The 12,941-nt window shown below is 44.1% G+C and overlaps 3 protein-coding genes across 3 annotated transcripts; 1 reads left to right on the forward strand and 2 right to left on the reverse strand.

The window, feature by feature from the left end:
* Positions 1 to 1,623: 1,623 nt before the first annotated feature.
* Positions 1,624 to 4,111, reverse strand: LOC135366674 (profilin-like). The gene is made up of 4 exons (XM_064599482.1): positions 3,857 to 4,111; positions 3,086 to 3,260; positions 2,295 to 2,392; positions 1,624 to 2,093 (listed from the first exon to the last, which is right to left on the reverse strand). Exons 1-3 carry the CDS (start codon positions 3,977 to 3,979, stop codon positions 2,295 to 2,297), a joined length of 396 nt encoding a protein of 131 aa, XP_064455552.1. The 5' UTR covers positions 3,980 to 4,111; the 3' UTR covers positions 1,624 to 2,093.
* A 554-nt stretch (positions 4,112 to 4,665) lies between these two features.
* Positions 4,666 to 7,076, forward strand: LOC135366670 (ATP-dependent DNA helicase Q1-like). The gene has a single exon (XM_064599478.1). The coding sequence runs from the start codon at positions 4,916 to 4,918 to the stop codon at positions 6,803 to 6,805; it is 1,890 nt and encodes a 629-aa protein (XP_064455548.1). The 5' UTR covers positions 4,666 to 4,915; the 3' UTR covers positions 6,806 to 7,076.
* LOC135366673 (general transcription factor IIF subunit 2-like) lies at positions 6,883 to 12,760 on the reverse strand. The gene is made up of 8 exons (XM_064599481.1): positions 12,592 to 12,760; positions 12,427 to 12,500; positions 12,023 to 12,177; positions 11,493 to 11,522; positions 11,274 to 11,355; positions 10,688 to 10,784; positions 8,074 to 8,217; positions 6,883 to 7,507 (listed from the first exon to the last, which is right to left on the reverse strand). The coding sequence occupies exons 1-8, from the start codon at positions 12,661 to 12,663 to the stop codon at positions 7,388 to 7,390; spliced, it is 774 nt and encodes a 257-aa protein (XP_064455551.1). The 5' UTR covers positions 12,664 to 12,760; the 3' UTR covers positions 6,883 to 7,387.
* Positions 12,761 to 12,941: the final 181 nt, after the last annotated feature.

The following is a 12,941-nucleotide window of genomic DNA, read 5'->3' on the forward strand; positions in this document are numbered from 1 at the left end:
CCCAACCTTTTTTTCTGCATCGACAGGCACTTAACAAATATGTAAAGCTGCCGACCGAATTGCGACCAATTGTCTACTTTTTCATTCCTACATCATTACGGGACACTGAGGTAGGTTACTACGCTACTCAGATCATAATCGAAACACACAGGACTGCAACCGCGTTGTCTTCAAACCCAACATTATAGTATCCACACAGGCGAAAATCAACCCAGTAAAGAACTGGAACACTCTCTTTGGCCCTCGGGTGCATGCATCAGTTTCGAACTGTCACGGAGGCACTTCGGAGCTCTATTAATAGCGACCCACGGGGGGGTTGCACCTATCGGCCGGGGCCAACCAGGGCGCGACTCTCAGATGCCAATAACATTGCACGCAGCACTTCACAGCCATTTTCCAGGTTGACACACGCCTTCGCGACAATCCGCAAAATATCGTTATTCCGAAATGGGGCGGGAGGGTTACACGTCTGGGCACTCCCGATATCCTCTAAAAAAAAGAAAAAAAAAGAGAAAAGGAAGTCCTCCCCGGACGGAAGCTCTGCTTCCTCCGTTATCTCCAGTGCAGGATACAGAGAAGATCCCTCCCCCCCCTCCACTAGACAGCAGGAAACGCATAAAGAGTGCACAACCTATAAGCCATACAGCCAACCACTTTTTTTTATCACCAAACTAAACTACATTTGCTGGATCATGCTATGTTAACTGCCCCAGCTAACTGACACTACTGCAGGGCACCTCACATGCAACATTATCCAGTTTATTAGTTTGTTTTTCGGTACTCGAAACCTTTGATTAGGCACGAATAGCAATATTTATGTAGCAGTATTAACGAAATAAATATTTATCCGCTACACAGTGTTAATAGTTATAACATGCACAAAGCACCAGGACGCTGTCCTACAGAGGCATCAAGATGCAAGAGACAAGCCAATATGAGTCTCACACTTTGTAAATTTTATTAAGAAACAAAAGCAGACAAGAGACAATTAGCACTGCCAGAGCTCTAAACACATACCTCTCTGCCTCATACGGCATTTTCACAGCGAATACAGTCACACCCTTCTACACCGTTGGCACAATCATTCGCTTATCACGTGAGCAACTTCAATCGAGAGCGAGCAGCATTGAGCTAAGCAACTTTTTTTTTTTTGTCTCAATTTCCCCCCCACAAAAATCTAGACATTACTAAACGAGGTCCGAACTACCGTTATAGATGAGTTCCTGCGCAAGTGCACACAGAAAATATTTCCGAAAGCGAAAACAGTAGGAGATAAAACCAGTCCCCAAATCACACGTAAGTTTGCGTCTCAGATCACTGCTCGCGATCCACAGCCAGTACCAATTTCGCAGAAACGACGTTTCCGGCGTTCGTGAACCAATCCGGTTAGCAAGCTCGACAGTGACACAAAACTCAAACGAGGACAATTATGCAGATTTAAGAGCTTTCGTCTCTGACAGGGGAAAAAAAAAAAAGTTACACGCACTGACAGGTATAACTTCTTGCATCTCCCAAAAGTAGAAAAAGTCGATCAGTCGCGACCGGTGGCCCCGCCCACATGCTCCTGAACCTCCCAGCCCTCCCCGAAAGAACCACGAGACATTGACTAGGCAAACAAGCGAGCCAGTTTCAAACAAAAAAACCATTTAATCGTACCCAGTCGCAAAGGACAGAAACACAGGACCAAATGATTTTAAGTACAAAAATTTCAAAAAATTCAATCGTACCGACTGGTGAATAATTTAAGGTTCACGCGCGTGTGTATGTGGGCACTTTAAAATCAATGCGCTAGCAACAGACAATTTCCCCCCCTAAAAAAAGAAGAAGAACAGCAGATTATGCCTCCCACTTGCGAAGAGTTCATGTACACATTTCATGTTTTTCTCAAACTTTTTTTTTCCTCAGAAAAAAAATGTGTTACCACTGAAAACACCTCCCCTGAAAGTGAGGAGAATGCACACACATCCTGCTCATCATCGGCTCGGGACATTTCACAGCGCTGTACGAAGATTAGAAGAAATCACTTGTTCGAGGGCAAGGAGGCCAGTGGGAGAGGAGGTCGCACAATTTTTCTGTGGCCCAACTTTGTAAAACTGCAAATGGAAGGAGGGCACGCATTAGAAACGCGGCGGCCAAATTCAAGCATCTCTCCACATTCAAGTACCCGGCCAAGAATTTGCTTTTTGATAAGATTATCGCACAGCTAGTGGGATGACAAGAGATGTACAAAGTGCAAAAACATTACACGTACGTTGCAAGAAGACACGGATGTGGATGCCAATACGAAATCTCACCTAATAATTATTTGACCTCAAGTAGTCTCCTAGCTTCTCGACGACAGTGTTCAGCTGGCCAGGGGGAAAGCCGTCAATGGTAGCCACCACGAGGAGGCCTGAACGGAAAAAGAAGAAAATATTCAGGAATTTGCAATACAATTGCTAATTCACAGGCATATAAAAACTAAAATATCCCACACACACAGTTACATTTTTCTTCTGGTCACTTGAATAAGATGAGCATGTAGGGTGAAATAATTTACCGATCGTGGTAGTGTGTGACCAGGGGTGAGCAATAATATTCGTAATACATACTTTAATCCTGAGGTATTATAACCCAGAATGCTCGTGTATCACTCGAGTAATACAGACACTCCTCTCGTGAAGTATCAAGGTAGGAAAAGGCAGACACGCGATTTGTGTACTACCCGAGACAATCATTATCCAATCACGGTTGATTTCAGGTGAATAGTTGGATGAAAATCATCATGTAAAGTTCCCACAGAAACTCTCCGAAAATATTTTTCTTGCTAGGCGACTTGGGACCCCTCAGTAAGTATTAGACTTGTACATTACAACACAGATACAAACACATCCACAGATTGAGTATTATAATACAAAATAGAAACAAAAGTATCACAGAATAGTATTACAACACCATCATACTTGAAGTCCGAGTCTGGGCAAAACACACAAAGTATAACAACTTATTACTCTTACTGCACACCCCTGACTGACAGCAATCATCTCGGGTGAATCGCCAGACAATAAGGTAATAAAGGGGAAAAAAAAAAAAAACGACGACTTACAAGTGTTTGTCGCTACGGCAATCATTGCGGCGCTGCCTTTTCGGCCACGGACAAGGGTGTTCTCGGCGCTCAAGCAGAAGTACTTCTCGCCTCCGACGTGGACCCCATTCTCATTGAAAGCGCAAGGATTGGTCCTCATTGTATCTGCAATGGTTTTCAGCTCCTGCTGCGTTACCTGGACGAGAAATACATTTCCACCCATTTAGCCAACTCGCATAAGCCGGCTTGCACAGACAGAACTGCACGGAAAGAAGAGTATTCCCATTCAAAGAAGCAAAATAAGCTCACTCGCAGCACGTAATAGATTTCATGTGGACGAGGTACATGCGGTTCATCCACAGAGGCGAGGCTCTCCGACAGAAAGGACACGGAAGCAAGTAAAAAAAGAAGTTACGAAGAACACGAGCACACGCTAACGTACCGGTTTATGAAAGGTGCAGGAAATTACAAATTTGCCCTCAGCGGGTCAAGAACAACACGTGATGATTACGAAAAGCAGCAGACACAATGAAATTCTAGAGCACGATTTGACAAACAAGGTATACAGGACAGGACTAGGGCGTGTACGGTACCTCAATGTCAGAACCTGAACGACCACTCACGTTTATGAATCAACTCGAAAACTTAACTCTTCGCAGGAAAACAGGAACGTGGTGCCACATTATGCGTCTCGCTTACGACTGAGTATTGAAATAACACTTTGGAAAAGTGTAAAAGCTCCCTGAACATGTCGCCTGGTTAGGCCTAGTAAGGGAACCGGCAAGTCCTTACCGTAACGCTGGGGTCCTTCTCGTATTTTGCCCATACTGCCCCGTCGCTTAGTCCAGCAATAGCCGCGACTTTGCAGGTCACTTGGGCACAGATCTGGTTGTCAACGTACGCTTGCCAAGACATTTTTTACAGTTCCCTACGAGTGAAATCCGCCTGAAAAGTACACGAATTGCCACCAGATGTGTCCAACAAAGCCGGGAGAGACCGGAATCCTCCTTGACGTATCACTCCGCTCTTGCCGCCCGCGGCACGTGACCTCTTAACACCGGCTCGTTGCTTTTATAGCCAGGGAAGTTGCGAAGGGAAAAGCTTCCACGCGCAAGAATGTGAGATATAGCCTTAGAATAATATATGAAAAATTTTGACTGTTTATAAAATTATGTTTGAGCGGGTTGCAATAACATATACGTAATTTTTATGTTATCTATGTGAGTCAGCCGGTCGCATGCCCCGTGTGTCAGTCCATGTTTTTCACTGCATATAAGTTCTTTTGACATTGTATTTCACGGGTCGGACGAGCAGAATGCACACATAACATCTGAAGTGCAATAAGAAAACTAACGCAAACGTGGGACAATAAGTACATGTCGAGGTGCGTTTTTATCTACTGCAGCACCTTATTTACATTTCGTACATGTAATGTAGTATATATTATTTTAGAAAATATCCTTTCAATTTCACAATTTGCGATTAAGCAAGAACAGCCGACAAAAATTAGTAACTATTTCTACGCGCGGAAGATCACCCGTTAAGGCACTGAGCGGCGGACGTGATTCATGATGACGCAACGCGACGTCACGTAAAACAGACAAACAGACGTAGCGACAGCAAAGCAACTGTGGCGCCACCTCATATGTTTGTATTGAACTAACACGATTAAAATGAAAACAAAACAACAGTGGTAGGTGACGGTGTGTAGAAAGCCTAGCAGAAAATCGGAATCGTGTTCTCGATGGAGAACCGGCAACGAGAAAAAAACGAGTGTAGCTGCAGAAAAGTTTGATCTGCACTTCGTCGTTGCCAAGCAGAAACTTTGGGGTGTTTTACAGGTTTTACACGATGGCAACCGATGTGCTTCAGCAACAGCTAAGTGACATAGAAAGTAAAATCTTGTCGACCGACACCGAAATTCAACGATTACGAAGCGTCAAGCAAGCTTTGTTAAAAAAACGCGACGAACTGAAAGTACGAATAACTCAGCAGACTCAAGAGGAACTTGCTCGCACGGATTGGAATAAAAATGACTACCCATGGCACGAACAAGTACGGAAGTATGCAAAAGAAACTTTCAACATCAACGATTTCAGACCCCTGCAAGTACCCGCGATCAACATGACTCTATCGGGCAAGGACTGCATTCTCATCATGCCTACTGGTGGTGGCAAGAGTCTCTGCTACCAGCTACCAGCCCTGGTGTCAGATGGGATAACTATCGTAATCTCTCCGCTTATTTCGCTCATGGAGGATCAAGTGATGGCGTTGAAACGTTTAAATTACCCAGCTGCTATGCTTTCTGCAACAACACCAAAGGAAGAAGCACAGGCCATCAACGGTGCACTAACAGATCCCAAAGCTCCGATCAAGTTACTATACATCACGCCCGAAAGACTAGCAAAGAGCAAGCGATTTATGGCCAAGCTCGAGAAGATGTACAAAGATGGCCAGTTTGCACGCCTCGCCATTGACGAGGTGCACTGCTGTTCTCAGTGGGGCCACGACTTTCGACCGGATTACAAGTTCCTCTCGATCATGAAACGCCAGTTCCCAAACGTCCCCGTTCTCGGCTTAACAGCGACGGCCACCTCCCACATTGTTGCGGACGTCCAAAGCATGCTGGGAATAGAAGGCTGCATCGTACTACGTGCCCCTCTGGACAGGCCGAACCTGCGCTACGAAATCCACCCGAAGCCCGCGGCGCAAAAAGAATCCATAAAATTCGTGGCCGACATCATACAGCGCCGATTTCGAGATCAGTCGGGCATCGTGTACTGCTTCTCCATAAAGGAAACCGAAGAGGTCGCCGCGGGCTTACGCGAGTGCGGGATCTCCGCGTGCCCGTACCACGCCGTGATGAACGCCGACGACCGCAGCAGCGTTCACAGGCGTTGGGCCAAGAACAAGCTGCAGGTAGTCTCCGCAACCGTGGCGTTCGGGATGGGGATCGACAAGCCCGACGTTCGTTTCGTCATCCACCACTCGCTCTCGAAGTCGCTCGACAATTACTACCAGGAAAGCGGTCGTGCGGGCCGAGACGACAGACCGGCGACCTGCATCTTACTCTACCGGTTCGGCGACATCTTCCGCCAGAGCTCGAGCGTTTTCACGGAGAGGTCCGGCCAGGAGAACCTCTACGCCATGGTGAGCTACTGCATCGACGGCAAGCGCTGCAGGCGGACCATCCTGTCCGAGCATTTCGGCGAAGATTCTGACATTGCGGTGAACTGCGGCAGTAAGTGTGACAACTGTGATCCGGACACTGCGGTCACGACTAAAGAAGTCGACGTCACCGATATCGTAAAGACTTTGTACAAGATACTCGACAATGCGTCCGCGAAAGACGAAAGATTGACTCCGCTGAAGCTTCTCGATGCGTGGCAAGGCAAAGGTAGCAAGAAGTTGAAAGCGGAAGGGGTCAAGTCTACGAGCATGTCGAGAGAGAGGTGCGAAGAGGTTTTAGCAACGGCGCTACTCGAAGGTTACTTGAGCGAAGATTTTCACTGCACTCCGTACGCATACATCAGTTATATCGTTGCTGGCCCGATGGCCGAGGCGGTTAAGGGTGGGAATAAAGTTGCGTTCACGTTTCGAACACATTCCAAGAGAAAGCTTTCTGCTACGGACGACAACGAATCGGTAAAGAAGCAGAAGACGTCCTCCGGGAGCAAAGAAAAAGGAGCTACGAAGCCATCCCAACCTTCGTGCTCCCATGGCATTGTAATAATTGATTGATCATTATAAAAACTGTTATTTAATCTTCAACAACAACAACAATGTTGCTGGTTTGTGGCAACAAAGACCAGGTGGAGTGCATGCTTCGTCTTTATTGTACCCGTCAGAAACGGTGTAAAACTTCGTTTGATGTCGTCCACAAAACTTGCCCCCCTTTTATTGCACGTCATGAGCGACACGATGTTTCGGAGTCCATGAACAGATTTTTCCCCCTTAATTTTCTGCAACCAAGATTCACAAGATAATTCTAAATAAAATTAAAAAATCTGCATGCATGTGTAAATGAAGGAAAAATGAAAATGGTTTTAAATTGATTGAACAGCTAATAGCTCAGAACTTCCTCTCTAACGATTTTCCGGTAAAACATCATGATGTTGCTGTTACTTCATAATTTACAAATTTTGTTCGTAGCCCAACACTAAATAGGAGCAACTTTTAAGACATTCGTTTTTTTGGGGGTCCCAAGCAAATAACTACAGTGTTTGGAGAAACACTGAGTTGCAATGTTCCCATCATGCAGGGAAGAACGCAAATGATTCGGAGCGAGCCTCTTGAAATCGAAAATGACAGCATGGCGCCAAGTCATGTGGCCGCTTCCTGTTCCTTGTAGTGCCGATATTCAGGTTTCAGTTCCCACATGTTCTTGTGCGGATTCTTGGCATTGTACGTGCAAATCTCCTTAAGAATCTCTTTCAGGTAGGGCTGCAATGCAAAACATGAATCATATAGTATGCCACATTTGCATATTGCACTTCAGGATATTTATAGTTGAAACACGTAAATGTACGATGTTTCCAGGGAAACACAATTCGTAAGAGCCCTCGTTCAACCTGCGTAAGTTATTTTTGTGCAATACTAAAATTGGAAAAATCAGCTTACAAATGTAACTGCAAAGTAAATTTTTAGTATATTTTGCTGCTCCATATAGCCTCATAATAAGAAATGGGATCTTAGCTTCAACTGCGACCCACAATGTGATTCATCCGTGCTCTGATTTGAAGCGTGCGCTGGCATGGTCATAGCTGCGTATCTGAGGAATCAGCGTGGAATAACTTGGAATTGCATATTTAGGTGTGTCCACAGCTGACTCCAGCATTCCACACTGGGAGACATGAAATTTCACTGAACGGAAATTTCAGTGAGTGGCCTTTAAACTCTAAAATGCCTATAGAATCGGCGATTGTGCTAGTGAAACATGTGAGAGCACAGTGTTGAAGGCATTAAATCTTTTGTACAAGCGATGCCAGCTGCACAAAAAAGTATCCTACCACAGGCTGTCGTGTGATCTTCTCAAGGTCCTTGATGTTGTAGTATTGGTGTTTCTCAAAGGCAGCAAACAGCATGTCCATAACCTTGTCCTTGTCTTCACGTGCCTTCTTTCCTTCCACTTTCTTCTTCTGCTCAAACTCCACCTGTGTCATACACACATACATTTTTGGTACAATTTGCTAAACTTAACATGTGCCATACACATATACATTTTTCGTACAATTTGCTGAAACTTCACCTGTGCCATACACACGTACATTTTTGGCACAATTTACTCAAATGCCACCTGTGCCATACACACATACATTTTTTTAAATATTTCCACAAACTCCACCTGCACCATATATACGCGTATATTTTTGGTGCAATTTAAAGGTGCCGTAAAGCAGCAGACCTGCAGTTTATGTTAACGGCGTAGATTAACAGCTTGTTGCTTGTAAACCCAGCTCAAGTTATGCATAGGGCCTTGTGTTTTTGGGTCATATTTTTTTGAAAATCGGGGGTAAAAATCAGGTTTTATTTCAGGAGCCGTAAAACAGGGTAAAATCGCGCTATATCGGGTGGAAAAGCAGGTTTTCTGGTCAAAAATTAAAAAAAAAAAGAGTGCTTCTCGCATTTTAGATGAACACAAAATACGAATTGGCCATGCCGAGTGTGCAATGCTCAGCATTCTGCAGTGCACATATTCGTGGCTTAACTGGCTCTTTGTCAAGTTAGTTTTCAGTTTTATTCGGGTTTTACTCCAACTGACAATGATGCAAATCGGAGGGTTAAAACTGGGGTTTTACCCTAAAACACAATGCCCTAGTTATACGCGTGACTGAGAACACTTCATATTTCTCATTTGCTAGCAAAATTGCGGTAAAACGGCTCTGCGCAACGTCTGGTGGGAAATAATGCGCAATTCGTCGAGCAACAGTGGTCTGCGTTCCCGACTGATTTGCTGCTCGTGATGGCTATGCAGCCGACGCTTATTTCGTTTTAATACGGTCCCTAGTTTTAGACCCAGTGTTGTCTGCATGCAAGCCGTAGCAAGAGTTTTGCAAACAACAACAACTTTATTTAAGATGATGAATGGGGAGTTTCATCGCCACAGGCGATACTCTACCCCACTGCTGGTTGGAATGAGGGGAATAAAATAACGAGCCCCTTCACAATAAGGATCGACGTGCGCTTTTTGCAAGATTACAAGACTGCTTCTGATAGACAAACAGCCATAATGCTCTTCATAATAATAATGTTATTGTCTTGTGGCTCGAAGAGGTGTGAAACACGATAGAAAGTAACTGTTCTGAGGCTGGCCACACTGACAGACAAACCGAACACAAAATAGCGAAATATGGCAGTCGTCTAAAAAGCCCCAGACGGCGACGGGAATCAAGCTACAACATTTCCGACGAATGCCATATTTCAGTCTTTCATGAGAAATGTGCAGTGCAAAACAAGAATACAAATCATGCAAAGGACTGGAGGTAACAAAGTGCTAAGCCACATCGAAACAATTCCGAGAGACCTGTCTGCGTCGGACCCTCATGGAAAGCTTACGTTAAAGCAATGGTCTGCACCCAAACCAAAGCTAAAAAGCACTGCCGCATGTTTTGTCATGATGCTAGGTGTTACCTTGCAAAATATTTCAATTAAATTCGCAGATAAGTATTGATAACTGAATTTTATAGCCAGCACTTTCGCTGACGTGACATCACCGTAAGCAACTTCCAGTTTCTGTTCCGTCAAGCATCAGAGCCACTGGAGACGAAACTTCCCGATTACATTTTTAATTTCCTTTTTTTTTATCCTATCTCAAAACAGCGCTCAATCAGCATTATCTCAGTGGTACATTGGTGTGACATGTACAAACATGTGGTGGCTTTAGGGTTGCCACTTTTCGTAGTGAAAAATACCGGCTGAGGGAAAGGAGGTGGAATAGAGGGAAAGGAGAAAAGGCTCGCGGGAAAGGGAAGTGGGTGAGGGGCGGAAGAGGAGCTCAAGACAATACAAGGAAACGTGTTCCTGTGTGTAGTAGTAATAATAATAATAATTAGTAAATAATGAAACAACTAGTGACTGCGCAGTGTTGGGTCTGTGCTCCAGATTTATTCAAGCTGTAGTGGAATGTTGAAGGGAAAAGCCCCTATGAAAGCTCTTGAACCACAAATACCGGCAAAAGGTTGCCGGTATCACCTTCCTACCGGCAACCGGCAGAGTGAGCAAATAACCGGCCGTGCCGGTATAATACCAGCCTGGTGGCAACCCTAGGTGGCTTACACAGATGTAAAGCCAAATTTGGATGTCAACATTAGTTTTTCTCGTCTATGTGAGACGAGAAGCAATGTCATTCTGTCAGATAAAATTTTTCATATGGCACCTGCACCTAACTTGCAGAAACTTTTGCGGAACCCTAATTTCGCAAACAAAGTTTGAATGCGAAATTCGCGAAAATTAAGTCCTCGTAAAAATTTCTACTTTTACAGTAGTACCACACCACACCTCTAAACAAGTTCTGTAACCATCATATGAAATGTTCCTAAATGAATATTACCGCATTTTGTGGCTTTACACTTTGTGGCCCTTATCTTGTAGACACAGAAAGAGATAAACAATGCTGTAACCCACGTTGTGCTTGTGGTCAGAGACAGGCTTGTAGTTCTGCACAACTCGGTCGAGCTGTTTCACTTGACGGAGTGGCTGACTGGCTTTTAAGATGGTTTGCCTAATGAAATGGAAAAACAGATGAGTTACAGTCTATACATGTATTTATTTATTTAGTTTTTTGCATGAAAAGTACAGGCATATCCGTCTTTGAATGTTACATTTTCATAATCGGCCAGCAAAAGGAGGAAGGGACATTGACACCTCCATTTTCAATGTTGATATTATAGATTTTTTATTTTATTATTGATTGATTGATGACTACTATCGATATTAAAACTGATATTAATCCTACTGTTAATAAAATGAAGACTCTGTGTTCCCAAGATCAAACACGTACAAAACGATGCTGCGACTTTTCGGTAGGAATACTCAAACGCTGTATCGCAAAATGTGTAGCCGTCAAGAAGGACATTATTTTTACGAATTTCCATCGACAACAATGCTGTGAAGTACATGAAAGTTGGTACTCAAGGCTCCTCTCGCACATTGGTTTACCCAAGATTCACCAGCTCATCCGTTCCACTAAATTGCAATGCTGACTACTAACCTTTTCAACTGCATGTAACGGTCATCGCCCATTGGCCTACATTCTCCTTTCTGTACTACATGGCCTTCTAGGTACGCCTTACCTGGGAAAACAAAAAGAAAACGGTCACATACGGTATTCTTACGGCTAACAATACATAACAGGTATGTGAATGGATGTCTTTTGAAGGTTTCCGCATCCAAACTATCCTCCTGCCAGCATCCAGCAATCGCTACTCACCGGTTGCGTGGTCGACACCGTCTTCGGAAACTGGAAGAAGATTTTGAAAACAATAGTGTTGTGAAAAAACAAAAACAAAACGAGTGTTTTCGAGCACAAAAAAGTACTGCACATGATATGCACCTAACAATCTCCACCTAAACCTTCGGTGAATTTTAAAAACAAGACCAACAACATTTTAGCAACCACTATAAGATTTGTTCCAGTTTGTTAATATTTGTCCCATCAGTTTTTCCCCACGTTAGATGTGAGGCATTTTTGGCTGCCTTATTCGAATTTTTTTGTTTTCTTTCACGGCGCCAAATTGAAGCCAAAGAAACCACAAACTATGCTGTGCAGAATCAAACGGTTCTACAAAAAGGAATGAGAATGTTATAGACAATAATGGCACATTTAACAGACCATTTTTAGAGGACATTTCGCTTGACGTAACACACTGGCTATATCATTCATTCTCATTTAAAAATGGCTATCATTTTCTTTACGCCACAAATGTGTTGTATATGTCACTGACCTTACATAATATTCACCTTTGTTTTGTGAGAAGACAGCCAAATTCTGGTTGGCTATGTTTGAAATGACAAAGCGATGCTCCTTCGGTATCGCTGACTTCTCAGCAGGATCCTTCATATTTACACACTCGTCACTCAATGTGAACCTGATGTCCGATTTCCCACTTGGACCCCTAAGGAGGAATCAAAAAAGCAACAACAATTGACAACCTCCCGAGTACGCACTACTGTTACTGTAAGAGGTACGTTCAGTGCTCTGGCTACTACCCCCAGGCCAGCAAATATCGCACGTGCAAGAAAACCTGGACACCGTGTCCCGGACACTGAACGCTTTCGTGAGTCGGCTCCCTTCAGCGTTAAAAGAGTGTGCTACAGGTGTCGTGTTTTCCTCGTTTCTTCATGTTATTTCCAGAACATCTTACTTTGTGATTTTCAGACGGCCGGCTTCTGACATTGGAGGGGCTTTCGACCACCTGTTGGCTATGTATTTGGGAACCTACGCGCACAGAAAAATAAACGGCAGTATAATACGGCGTCACTCGTACCCAACTCATAAGACAACGGCTGTTGAGTACACAGGCTCTTACCTTAACAAGCCACACACCCCTGGCTGCATTCGTAGTGTCGAGATCTTTCTCACTTTCACCCATTTTGGCCATGATTATAAAACACTCGTTCTAATCAGCAGTCCGCAACAGCTCCCTGTCTTGCTCGTCAAGTGTGGAAAAACAAAAACAAGTCCACCGTGATGTTGTTGCTGCTGCCGTTGACTGTTTTTGCCTGTCAACAGCTTGGCGCTCTCGCCCGAAGTACACTATCTTATTTATCTATCATTATGATAAGTTGTAGTTAATATGGATGTGTAGAAATGAAACATATTGTGCATGGTAATATGCTTTGAAATCGTTGCGTTGTTTCCGCTGTGTCGCCCATTCTG

This window comes from Ornithodoros turicata, chromosome 8 (assembly GCF_037126465.1).
Source record: "Ornithodoros turicata isolate Travis chromosome 8, ASM3712646v1, whole genome shotgun sequence".
NCBI classification, from domain to species: domain Eukaryota; kingdom Metazoa; phylum Arthropoda; class Arachnida; order Ixodida; family Argasidae; genus Ornithodoros; species Ornithodoros turicata.